This window comes from Amphibalanus amphitrite, unplaced genomic scaffold (genome assembly GCF_019059575.1).
Source record: "Amphibalanus amphitrite isolate SeventyFive unplaced genomic scaffold, NRLGWU_Aamphi_draft 000025F_arrow, whole genome shotgun sequence".
In the NCBI taxonomy this organism is placed as follows: domain Eukaryota; kingdom Metazoa; phylum Arthropoda; class Thecostraca; order Balanomorpha; family Balanidae; genus Amphibalanus; species Amphibalanus amphitrite.
This window is the reverse complement of record NW_024881521.1, coordinates 1,183,449-1,196,890: the sequence shown is the minus strand read 5'-3', so window position 1 is coordinate 1,196,890 and position 13,442 is coordinate 1,183,449. Positions and strand designations below refer to the sequence as shown.

Genomic DNA, 13,442 nt, shown 5'->3' with positions numbered 1-13,442 from the left:
CAGTGTACCCCGCAGTACTCAGCTATATTGCGGCACAGTCTATCCCACAGCACTTAGCTGTATTGCGGCACAGTCTACCCCGCAGTACTCAGCTGTATTGCAGCATAGTATAACCCACAGTAGTCAGCTGTATTGCGGCACAGTCTACCCCGCAGTACTCAGCTGTATTGCGGCACAGTCTATCCCACAGCACTTAGCTGTATTGCGGCACAGTCTACCCCGCAGTACTCAGCTGTATTACGGCACAGTCTAACCCGCAGTACTCAGCTGTATTACGGCACAGTCTAACCCGCAGTACGTAGTCTACATTGCGGCACAGTCTAACCCGCAGCACTCAGCTTTGCTGTGTTACAGTCTACCCCGCAGTAGTACCGTATCGGAACTTCCTGCACACTGCACAGTTTATCCGCCTACATTCCAAACTATGCATGCCTACATTATCCTACGTTCACGTGACGTCACTCGTGATTCTCTGCGGAGTTAGATAAACTGACGGAGCATGTTTGGCCAGACTAGTTGGCCAGCTGCGCATTCGCTCTAGCGGAAGTATGCAACTATTTTTACAGGCGCGTCTGCTGCCGGAAGGGAGCAGAGATCACTCAGTCCGACACTGCGCCGTGATCCCAGTCTGTCAAACTGTCCGCAAGTTTTATCCCTCCAGTATTCATTTGACTGTGATTAGTTGAAATTCGTAGAACGTCCCCTTCTAGAGTGCAGTTTACTGGTTCACAGCGAATGTTCGTCAGGCCTTCGAACAGAATTTGTATCCTAGGAATCATTCTATATGAACGCAAGCCCTCGGTCCACCAGACGGACGGACAGAGTCTGGTCAGAAGTTCCCAGTGGTAGTGACGCCTCACTGACTTTCAGTGCGAGACAACAAAACTTGTCGAGCTCGGTTGCGGTGGAACCCGGTTGAGGGAAGTTGTGAACCCGGTGTACTGAACCTGAACACTCGATTGCTCCCATTGTTAGCAGAACAAACCCAAACCAGATAAAATGCTAACTACTCTAGGAGATCCGGCCCTTCCGGACTGTTTGGTCGTTTCTGGGTGTAACCTGAGGCGCGTTGATGGTAACTTGATGTTCTCCAGGGCCAAGCACAGAAATAATCAATAGCGAGTCAAAATGTTCAATGACACATGAGCTCAGTTTTGCAACATTCTGTCACTTTTGATTAAATGGCCCAATGGAAGAGGAAATCCAACAAGTATGTAAGAGATGATTATCCTCGCCAAAAACAACCCGAAACTCCCTCCCACAAAGCAACAACCACTGCGCACGACCTCTCGTTCCTTTCCTACCCATGAACAGATCCATCGCGGCGGTAATGGCGGTGACGGAGCCAAATGTCGCCGCCGCGGCCGGCGCCCGTCGTTTGTCGGGTCGCGGTCAGCCGCAGAGGACAGGCCGGCGGGCCCTACCAGCGGCCACAATCTCAGCCTGATAGCGCACCCCCCGGACCGCGCCTGCCGGTGACGGACGCACGACCAGCCGGGTGAGCGATGACCGTCACGGCGGCACGCGCGGGGGAGGCGGCACTGGTCGACAGTCACATGTGTGCATGATACTATTTGATTAGTAATGGAAGACGTTGACAAATGCTTTTCATTGGAGGTTTACTTCACGAGTATGTATGTGCGTGCGTGCCTGTAAGTACGAATGACGTGTCGATCCTCGACTCCAATTCCATGGACATACGACTGAAAGTTACGAAATTCCAAGCCATTAGAATGTACTAACGATTAGCGAACACGAGACACCAGCATCATTTCATTCTGACGTTTGCCTTGACATTCCCCAAAATCGTCAAACTTACACATCAGCAGGTGAATAATTTACTGTGCAGATATTCCAAATTCATGCCATTCAACGGTGCTTCCCTGAATATTTCAGCCTTGATCATTTTCCGTTCCCGGCGACCCCGGTGCAGTGGTGACCGATCCGTCACATCTGCATTAGGGCAGGTCCTGGTCAACAAATCGTCAGATAGCCATCAGCTCGGGTCGGCCCGACAGCCAGCGTAATAGGCCACACCACTATATGGCACAGACCGAATGCGGGGCTGCACCTGTGATATAACTGACGGCGTAAGGCGTTTGCAGCAAAATCAGGTTGGGATGGCTTCGAACAACGAACAAATCTGGTCAGAGTGCTGCTGCACATATCGATAAGCGGAGCTGCAACGATGCAATAAAATGTATTGCTAATGTGTGTATATCTCATTTTGCTCAAATAATCGGATAGTTCAATCGTTCTGCTCTCCTAAATCTACATTCCTCAAAGCAACTGATCGATTTCTTCACAAGACTCTCCTCAGTCCTCTTTAAGTAATTTGTGTCTTAACGTCATTGAGGACATCGGTAACGGCTGTGGCCACCCGCGGCCGCCGAGCCATTCGGCGGTATTGGTCGTCTACCGCGTAACAAACGACCGAACGTGAAGAGCGGCCGGCCACCGAGGAATATTTAACAGCTCGATTAGTGCTGACAATGGGTCACGCCCTTGCACAGCGCCCCGAACAGCCACGGGTAATGGTGTGTTCGATCGTGAGGCGTGTAGGGGCGGTCACCGCGGTCACGGCCGCGCCTCTCAGTCACCAGCGCCACCGGTTGTAAGCAGAGAGGCCAGTGACGCGCCCGAGGTGTAATCAGCGCAGCAACATCGATAGCCATGATCGACGCCGGTTTTATCGCCGACAAAGCTGACGTCACTGACAAGCGGCTGTTGGATAAACGAGCAAAATTAAACGCTCGTCGGTAAACGTCGGGACCGGCAATCTGAGCGTCCCAGAAATGCAGCTGGCTGATAAAAAATGTGTATGGCATCAAACGAGCGGCATCCGTATGTTTTTTGTTTGATTTGTATGATTACATAATTCTTAGAGAAAATGTACTAAAATCGTATTAATAATTATCTTCAACCACATTTAGGAGCCAATCAATCGTAGTGTACTCATTTGTAAATGCTAACAGTTTCGGATCATCTTGATTCATTCTCGAAGCTGCGAGGAACACATAAAAAGAACTATAAAAAACTGTCATTGAAACTGTCATTGACCTTCTTACGCACACATCTTACGCACATCATTTTTTTTTATATTTTTTTCATCATTTTTTATAACTATACAAAATAAATTTTTCTTTAGGTATTTTTCTTACGCACACATCATATAAGCCGCAAAAACACTGCAATATTTTCGTACTTTTTAGCCCCTGTCTTCTGTACCACACCGTGTAAGTGTGGCACATCTAGACAACACTTGACCACATTTGCAGATATTTTGAAAACCAAAATAAGCACCTCCCTGGTTGACGCACGCACTAGGACAAACATGCCCAAGAGGTGTTCTAAACACTACACAACCGCCGTAACCATTTGTCTTGGACTGTTTTCGAAAACATGGACTGTTCTTGTTCTGCTGACGCTCTTCATTGATCTTCTGCTAGTGCTTTCTCTCGGACAAATGAGTGATGCAAAAGAATATAAGAACGTCTATATAATCGTCTAAAGGATTTCTGGGAACTTTCGTTACTGTGGGGTAGACTAGCAAGCGCCTGATATTTTCCCCTTCATACGAGGCTTCGTTATGGCATTATCATATGTATTACACACAGGCATACGTAAACGCCATTACATGCAGCTACCTCAGGACAATTTCACCATCGTCGGTAAATGCACTTCATCTATTGCTGAAATACTTGCAAAAAAAAAAAACGAGAGCATTCTTCGAATGCGCCTTAGATAATCAAAGATGTTTAATGGCATAGCGCAAGAGACTCAAATATGATCCCTTGGAAAAGATGACCGTTCAATACGGGTCAATTTTATGAGCCCTTAAATTGACTGAAATTAAATCGTTTTGCCTAGTTTGGACAGTAACTCTGCATTTCTTTATGAAGAAGTCATACAATTGATGTGAATTCTGCCAATTTTTGAACGCGTTCTACCACGTTAGAATGATATGGGCATGGCCACGCTTCATTACCAGCACTTCCAGAGTTTTCGTTTTAACTCCAAGCAAAGTATTCTTCTTATATACCCAGCCATACATGATCGATCAGCCGATTACTGCGTGGAGAAAATTCTTACGAACTCTGACTGCTGCTAAAAGAATCAACATGCATTCATGTACATTATAATGCACGTTCAGCGTACATATCGCAATGGTAGCACCATTGTACCGGTTAAGGTTGAAATTATTCTTCGATTTTCAGCAAAGTTGAGAAAGTACTTTGAATAAGCTATCGAGAATCTGAGATTTAATTTTTGATGGGTGGGTAGCTGAAATTGTGACGTTTAACCAGATCCTGCATGGCTTTCCGTTAATAAAACATGAAATGTTTTCAATGAACTCTAAAGCAAATGAACTTTTGCTTTATTTAAACACTTGTAACAGGCAACTGCAATGCATGGACCCGAGTGATGGATCTATAAGCTCGGTGGATCTCAAGGCAAACGACGAGCTAGGATCTATGATTCCGTTGGTTCTCACGTTGAAAAAAAGGTATCGCTTGTCCAGAGGCACGTGAGCCAATTAACTATCCTCGCTAGGAACCATACGAATTACCCTAAAAGTGAGTCAAGCCAGATTATGGGCACCACTCAGAAACAATCAGAATCTACGCAATCTACGCAAAGGCAATACACACTTCTTAACAAGTGTACGGCATAGCAAACGTAGGCATTGCTGAAATTTATCTAAGGCATCTGCATTCCATCAACTCACTATATCTGGCACGCCAGAGCACGAAGTCGCCACGCTCCAGCGCCTTGGCTCCAGCAAGCCGAGGAACGGAAATGTCGGGAGGGCCGGAGCGCTCTGCGGTGACCAATCTCTGTATCTGCTGGCGCTGCTCCTCACCATAATCACATCAATCACCTAATTGCTGCATCGTTGCTGCATCGTTGCTGCGTTGAAAAAAGTTAGAGCTAATAACGTGATATTTTTTTTCTCAAATAAATTTATGCAGTCTCTCAGCCCTGCACAAATGCTTAGCACCTACACTTTTTCCTGCGCGGTTGTGTCAGGTCACCGAATAATCGCTACCCGGCTGGCATTGTGCCAACTCTACGGCGTACGTTGGAACAAAAGAAGCTTGGCAACAGGTAAAACTGAGACAAGGAAGGAAATGCGTCGATAAGGAGATGCTGAAGTGTGCCTAAGCATCCATACCACGAACTTATAATATTCACTACATCAATTAATACGCAATTATTACGAATTGAAACGGGAACGCTTCATCCTGATGTAAATTTCGTTACATTTTTTGTTATTTATAACCATAATAATAAACTCATTTGATAAAGTGGTGCATTCACTCTTTTTTATGTCTCGATGACTGCATATGCGTAAAACGGTAGATACCAGACATTTTTAGACCCAATAATACGGCACAGTGGCGTATCCAGGGGGGAGGCCAAGAGGCCATGGCCTCCCCCTTTGGGATCAGACATGCAAGTGGGCCCTTTGGGTCACTTGAGTGCAGTGACGTACCCAAGGGGGCCACGGGTGCCCCTGAGGTCCAAGGATAACTCAGGGGAACCAGCGTGACGAAGGCGTTATGGGTCTCCCTGCCTTAATTCCAGTACTACAGAATGTCTTTTACTCGAAAAAAAAAACAATATCAAAGAGCGATATCTATCACAGTCACAAACACAGAGGGCCCCTAACTACCTGAGAGCCCTGGGTACCTGAGGGGCCCCCTGGTTACCTGAGGAGCCCTGGTTATCTGACGAGCCCCTAGTTACCTGAGGGGCCCCTGATTATCTGAGGGGCCCCTGGTTGTCCGAGAGGTTCCTGGTTGTCTAAGGGACCCCTGGCTACAGGGGCCCCTGGTCACCTGAGGGGTCCCTGGTTATCTGAAGGGCCCTGGTTACCTGAGGGCCCCTGGTCACGGGACCCCTGTTTACCTGAGGGGCCCCTGGTTACCTGAGGGACCCCTGGTTATCTGAAGGACTCCTGGTAAAGGACCCCTGGTTACGATGGCCCCTGGTTACCTGAGGGTCCCCTGGTTACCCGAGGGGCCTCCGGTTACCTGAGGGACCTCTGGTTATCTGAGTGGCCCCTAGTTACCCAAGGGGCCCCTCATCCCCTGGATGGCCCCTGGCCAGTCATCTGAAGAAGCCCTGGTCACCTGAAGGGCCCATGCTTACCCGGGGAGTACCTGGTTATCTGAAGGGATTCTGCAGTCACATGAAGGCCCTTAGTTGCCCGTGGAGTCCCTGGTATAACCGGCCTTTGATTATCAGAGGGTCTCCTGGTCACGGTAACCTGGTGGGCCCCTGATCAATTGAAAAGCCTCTGCAGTCACCTGAGAGGCCCCTGATTGCCTTAACGGCCCCTGATCACTTGGATTCAATGGCATAGCCAGGGGGCGAGGGACACGTGTCCGTTATGTGGTTTAGGGTCCCCTCGGGCCCGAGGGGCCCTACGGTGCCAATTGGCATCAGAGGGTCCGCGCTGGCCACGCTTCAACTGGAAAGGAGTGAAAGGACACCACGGGGCTTTTGAGAACACGTCATGGGCTCTTATGTAGCCACACTTATCTCCAGAAGGGCCCCACCCGAGGTTCTGAAGGACCTTGCCGGTCTCTGAGGGCCCTTGCCGACCAATGAGGGATCAGCTCACAGCTGTAAGGGCCCCACACCTGTTTGTTATTCCCCCACGGCCCACACCAGTATTTCTGAGGGCCCTTACAATGGCGACTGGGAGGGCCCTCACCGGTCACCGCCACCTCTAAGGGTCCCACACCAGCGCCTCTTAACGGCCTACATCGGCGGCTCTGAAGGCCCGCTCACCGGCGCCTCCGAGGGCCCTATACCAGCGCATCTAACGGCCACTTACCAGCGACTCTGAGGGCCTCTTACCGGCATCTCTGAGGTTCCCTTGCCGGCCTATGAAGGGCCACTAGTAACTTTCAGGGTCCCATACATGCCTATGACAGCCCCTACCAACGTCTCTAAGCCCTAACTCCTAAGGCCCCCACAACGCCGCCTGTGTGGACCCCACACCAGCGCATCTGACGGCATTTCATAGACACGTCTGAGGGACCAACACCGGTGACTCTGAGCGGCTCGCTCGCTTCGTTTCTTCAGTGGCAAAGAACCGCACCTGTACGTGGGTTAAGTATGCTACCACTGGGGCCCCTAAGGTCAATCAATCAATCAATCACATGTATTTGAACATCCAGACGCATGTATGAATTAGTACAAAAGCACTTACGTGCTTAAGTCGAGGTACATCATTCACACTGGTCCATGATAATTGACAACAAACACCCCACATCACACATCACTTTCATCAGGTAAGGGTGGGGCCCCCTTGAGCAGGTTTGGCCTCCCCTTTTCAAGATCCTGGATACGCCACTGATACGGCAGCATTGTAAATGTTGTTGTTTTTCTTTTTGCCTTTCATTGTGTGCTGTGCACGGACCACAAGTGTACATTTTGCGGGGCCTTATAACACGCACAATGTGTGGGCGTTCCTCGGCAACTCGCAGACCGTCACCGAGCACTACAGCCGTACCCCGATCGCCGCTCACTAACAAATGGAACGATCAACTCATCTCGATAGTGTCTCACCGAGTAAGACAGGCCGTGTCGGAGGGACACGATTGATGGCCGCAGCTCGGTAATGTCGTTCTCCTACGCGGTGATACCGGCCAGGCTGTGCTGCATTGTAGGTATTACCGGACGAGAAAAGGAGATAGAGAGAGAGAGAGAGAGAGAGAGAGAGAGAGAGAGAGAGAGAGAGAGAGAGAGAGAGAGAGAGAGAGAGAGAGAGAGAGAGAGAGAGAGAGAGAGAGAGAGAGAGAGAGAGAGAAAGAGAGAGAGAGAGAGAGAGGGAAAGAGACGAAGGTGTTAGAACCTGGAGAAGATGTTCATCCAGTTGGTCGGAAATGAACAACGGGTCTCCTCCTGGCTCTCTCTCTCTCTCTCTCTCTCTCTCTCTCTCTCTCTCTCTCTCTCTCTCTCTCTCTCTCTCTCTCTCTCTCTCTTGCCGACCATCAACGATATCCGGCGATGCTGAACCAATCCGTATATCCATCTGCATTGTGTGCAGACACCGGTTTTGGCTGACCGCAGAAGGAGCCATTTCAGCCCACCAGGACGACCATGAGGCCCCGGCCAGATGCCTTCTGATGAGCTCAATGGCGTGTCTGTATCTTCACCTGCGTCTGGTGCAGCTCACTTTATGATATGGCTGATCGATTACCAGGTGGGTTGGTATAAAGTGACTGAAATAGAAACCGGGTGCGCGACGGCTCCTTGGTACTTTCTTCCGCTTACAATAGAATCAAACTTATTGAAACGCATACGAGCAAGCTCAGTATAGTAACGATAAAATTGATTTGCGTCCACATTTAGATCAGGCAAATTAGTGTAAATGTAGTCAGGTACAAATTTATCGAATACGAAGTACGAGTATATCCTTTGCAAATTTGAAAAGTTGAATGTGCTTCTGTCTCATGGATCAGCGCGATGCATTGTCAGAGTAGAGTCGATAAAATATATATTCCCCAAAGCCAGACTGTTAATCTCACCTCTCCGGTATGTGGGAATAAGACATTTTTAGAAAGGACTTTCCTTGCAGGGATCGATAGTTCTTCATCATCAGAACTTGGTGGAACGATCTTTAAAACTTTCCCATAAAGAAAGCCTCTTTGCCATGGCGTAAGTGAAAGGTACTTTTAGCCGTCGACTGGGCGAGCTTTCAGCTCAGGCACATCGACTGTCAGTAATTGCTATTTAGATGACCTGTAGTTACTGTTGTTCTTTCATTACAGGGTGCTGGTCGTTTCGACTCAATGGCGAACGTTTGGCGCTCGCGTACGTCTGGTAATTTGGGTTCAAAGCGAAAGGCTCTGCAGTGGTAGACTCCTTGACTGACCCTTTGTTTGAAATTCTGCCATGCTGGATAAATAATCATAGCTGAAAGAAAGGACATTTTGCCGATATGGGAAGCACACGTTCCAGACTTGCAGTGATTTATGTAACATATGGAAGTAGGTTTCACGAGATGGTGCGTTTAAATATAGCACGAACGCTTCAGGTGCAAGTGCAGAGCCTTTCAGTACCCTCGAGATATTTGTGGCCGGGTGTTTCATTTGACATTCATTTATGATTCCCGTTCTGAAGTTCGTATACGCCTTCGGTGTCATTTAAGAGCATTTTAATCACAATATGTAACCTTTTAGCCATATGCGGTGTATTTCAATGCAAATATCTCGATAGGTCGCGTTACAAATGGCCTCGCCAAAGAACATAAACGCTATCGAGATGCCTTCTCAACGAGCATTTTGGGTCGGCACAGTAAAATCGTAGGGCGGGCCATTCGACAAAGCCACGTCATTGTTCTGCGACCGCTGCGGCGCTGGGGGGGGGGGGAGGGGGGGCGGACGGAGCGACAGCGGACCGGCGGCGTCGGCGGACCGGCGCTTACAGTCGCAGTCCAGTCCAGCCCCGCGGACCCAGCGCCAACAGTCGCAGCCCAGTCCAGCCCCGCGGACCGAGCGCCAACAGTCGCAGTCCAGTCCAGTCCCGCCCCGCGGACTGAGCGCCAACAGTCGCAGTCCAGTCCAGCCCCGCGGACCGAGGGCCAACAGTCGCAGTCCAGTCCAGCCAGCCCCGCGGACCGGCGCCAACAGTCGCAGTCCAGCCCCGCCGAGACCGCACGCCGAGATTCAAACGAGACCATGGCTCGTATGGATGACCGCACTCGAGGCCAACGAGCCACTCGCTCCAACAAAGCAAGATTAATGGCTCGCATTCAGCCAGAGCCATTCACGGCTTGCTTTCCGCGGCACGGTCCTTTCCGCTGGAAAATTAAAAACTTATCATGACGAGAGATAAATCACATCTTTTTGTTCGTGCATGCGTTAACATGCATGAAAGGTTGGGCTATCTTCATAGCTCCGTGAATATTTATTTATTTATTACATCCTTCTTAAAAAGGCAGACAGTAAACGGTGAGTCGAATGCATGTATTCGTTGTGCAGGTGACCGTCTCACACAGACATGCTCAGTTGCTGACTGAACAAACGTTCCTCGGCGGCCGCGTGCGGGAGATTCCATCCAGTCAACATCTTCATACAAACACCACACTGGGCCGGGGTACTACCAGACACACACCCGCGTGCGAGAGACAGACACCAGACACGGGTGTTTTGCAGCTATAATTCTCTCCGCCCCACGCGCACTGCAGGGGAAAGCGCCACTGTGGTTGCGAGAGGCTACATGATTAAGTACACTATGCCGATATTGCATATCGGACAATCTATGAGCCAGCCAAGTAATAACTTATCACAGCTAGGCCGATAATCATGTTGAACATGTTCAGTCAGAGCATTTACAAACAACGAACGATGTCGCGTCACAAGTGAGTTACGATATAGGGCATACGTGGTGCATGTACGGAGAATGGATGGCACTTGGTTTGGCCGCTTCTTTTCGCTTCTTGTGGCCGCTTATTCATCACACGAGGGTATAGCGAGTTTGGATAGATGATAATCAACAACGATTAAACCATACAATAGCTGGAATGTTACCAAACAAAGTTGGTTTTTAGGTCCCAGTTTGCGTTGGCAGTATCGACAAAATAAAACAAAAGAACGGGTTTCACAGTTTGAACGTTTTACTACGGGTTGGACAGAAGGCATTTACAATCGAATTGATTAGACAAGCACACAGGGTTTAGCCCCTTCCAAGAGTACATAACAACGCCAATTGGTGATAAATGCATGTTCAAATACGGGCGTGTTGGCTTCGCTTCGCCAAAGAGCGGAATTAACCCATAATTAGCATAACTACTGTATAAATATGAACAGCGTACATACTGGATTACTCACGGCTGAAGCACTGTCAGAGTTCGATGATTATTGTAATGGCAAAATGTTCATTATACACAGCTGACGTCATATAACTCACAACTGCACATTCCTATATTCAGCCAAAAGCACGATGTTCCGCATATCTCCAGCCAGTGCCTACCCATAATAAGCCAAAGGAGCTCTACACACCAACTTCTTGGCTACTTAACAACTCGTCGATAACATCAAACATTTCCAGCTGCTGACTTGTCCACGGCCTCATCGGAACCGTCACATGCGCTATAAACCGCCGTGGAAGGCGCTGGACAAGTGGACAACCAGTCTCGATCAGCCGTCTAGCGACACACCGCCACTTCCAAGGCAGCGATTTATCCGCTTCTTCAGTTCAAAGCAGGAATGGCTCTCGCATGTCACCTTTGGCCGCTGTGACAGCCTGTCGAGCTCCTTGGACTCGACGCATCCCGTGGTAACATTCGGCGCTGGACCTGACCAGGCAGTGCTACCTAGCGGACGGTTTTTGTACTGCAGTTATCAGCGACGGCCGCTAGAGGGCCGTCTCCAGTGGTCGTCAGGAGGTCGGCTGGTAGGACCGGTACGTGTAGAAGCGTTTCCGCTTGTGACCGAGCGTGCAGTAGAGCATCATCGAAGAGACCATGCCGAAGAGCTGCAAGGAGAGGAGAGATACAGTATGTTACGGTAAAACAACGGGCAGTGGCAGTTGGCACGACTGACGTGCACTGGCGGATCCAGGGGGGGGGGGGGGGGGCCACCGGGGCCATGGCCCCCCCCCCCCAAAAGCCTGAAAGGGGGGCCAACATATCTTTTGGCCCCCCCAAAACGCTTGGAGAAAAATTAATGTGAGAAGGTTGCGTAGTAGATACCTACTAGAATCAGCAGCGTGATTCAATAGCGTAGAGAAAGTCAGGGGCGCGGGAACTACTTTCAGACTGGGGGAGCACACCATAATAGAGATCAACCTAGGGTCCCCCCAAATCTAGTTTTCTCACCGGTTTTAGGCCACTTATTTTTCATCCCTTGGCTTTTTCAACAAAAAAAGAAAAACACTTGCAAAAAAGGACCGGGGCCAGGGGGCCACCGGGGCCATGGGCCCAAAAAGCCTGAAAGAGGGGGCCAACATATCTTTTGGCCCCCCAAAACGCTTGAAGAAAAATTAATGTGAGAAGGTTGTGTAGTAGATACTTACTAGAATCAGCAGCGTGATTCAATAGCGTAGAGAAACCCAGGGGCGCGGGAACTACTTTTAGACGGGGGGGGGGGGGAGGTCACACCATGATAGAGATCAACCTAGGATCCCCCAAATATAGTTTTCTCGCCGGTTTTAGGTCACTTATTTTTCATCCCTTGGCTTTTTCAACAAAAAAAAAGAAAACATTTGCGAAAAGGAGCGGTATTCTGTCTGAAAGTTGTGGGGGCACCGCCCGCACGGCCCCAGAGTTGGGGGGGGGGGGGGGGCAAGCTGCCACCACTGCCCCCTCCCCCGGTTCCCGCGCCTATGGAGAAAATACCGGGTTTACTAGCTTCCTTCATAAAGTGTCGTCATGTCTTATCGTCACCCGAGAAGGTCTTATTGCATAAATATCGATTGAGCTGTCAAGTTAACAAACTTGCTGTGGCAGCCTGACCTGACATGACCCGGCAACTTTTCATTCACGGAATATGCGCAATAAATTTTTTAGGAAAACTCACTGAGTTTTCGTTGAAAAAAAAACTTGTTTTGTTTCGTAATTGTACAAGAAGCATATGAGGGACCTTTTTGTCCCTTCCTGCGAAACGGTAAAAGACTTATTTCGGTCACAGCTCAGGCCAATCTCTAAGGGTCAGTCGGGTCACTTGTTTCTTAAAAGGGTCCTTACGGCATCCAAGGACCAATTCCGGCTTTTGAGTGCGCCACATCAGAATTTGATGCTACGACAGATGTCGAAATCTGAATATATGTTACAGGCCGTATGAAAATTCGGTCCGTTTGCAAACGGCCTGGCCCAGTCAGGCCATATGAAACTACCTGAAAACACCGGCCGTTTGCAAACTATGACCTAAAATATCAGACCGTTTGAAAACGACCTAGTTAGTTTCGGCCTAGCGGATCCAGGGGGCCCACGGGGTCATGCCCCCAAGCCTGAAAGGGGAACAACATATATTTTGTGTCCCCAAAAACACTTAAGAAAAATGAATGTGAGAAGGGCGTAGTAGGTAGAGAGAAAATACCGTATCATTAAAAATCTGTGAGCTTGATAAAAGTGTTGGTCTTGTCTTCACCCAAGAAGTTCTTATTGCACACTTTAACCATGGATGAAAGAACCTTCATCCCCTGGTTCTCCTTCATCCATGCTTTAACTCTCGATCGACGTGTGAAGTTATCGTGTAAGGTATCATGAAGCCGATCGCGACGAAACTTTGGTACCCTCATGGTGACAAAGTCTGAAAATTTCATGACCCTGACCCAAGTGAACTTTGACTTGTGGCCTATTTCTCGAGACTGTTTGGCCATGTTGGAGGCCATGTTTGGCCGGAATAGCGATTCGGCGTATGTCGGCTCACATTATCCGCGCTTTTATAGTCTTTTCGTGGTTTAAAACGCTCAAACATGTG

General features: G+C 49.1%; 1 protein-coding gene across 1 annotated transcript in view; it reads right to left on the bottom strand.

Moving 5' to 3' along the window:
• Positions 1 to 9,965: 9,965 nt before the first annotated feature.
• The window catches only part of LOC122394627 (tetraspanin-9-like), a 50,979-nt gene continuing 47,502 nt past the window's right edge, over positions 9,966 to 13,442 (bottom strand). Inside the window, exon 8 of the mRNA XM_043391630.1 lies at positions 9,966 to 11,496. Within this exon, the coding sequence (XP_043247565.1) occupies positions 11,401 to 11,496 (96 nt within the window). The 3' untranslated portion in view covers positions 9,966 to 11,400. The remainder of the gene's footprint in view (positions 11,497 to 13,442) is intronic.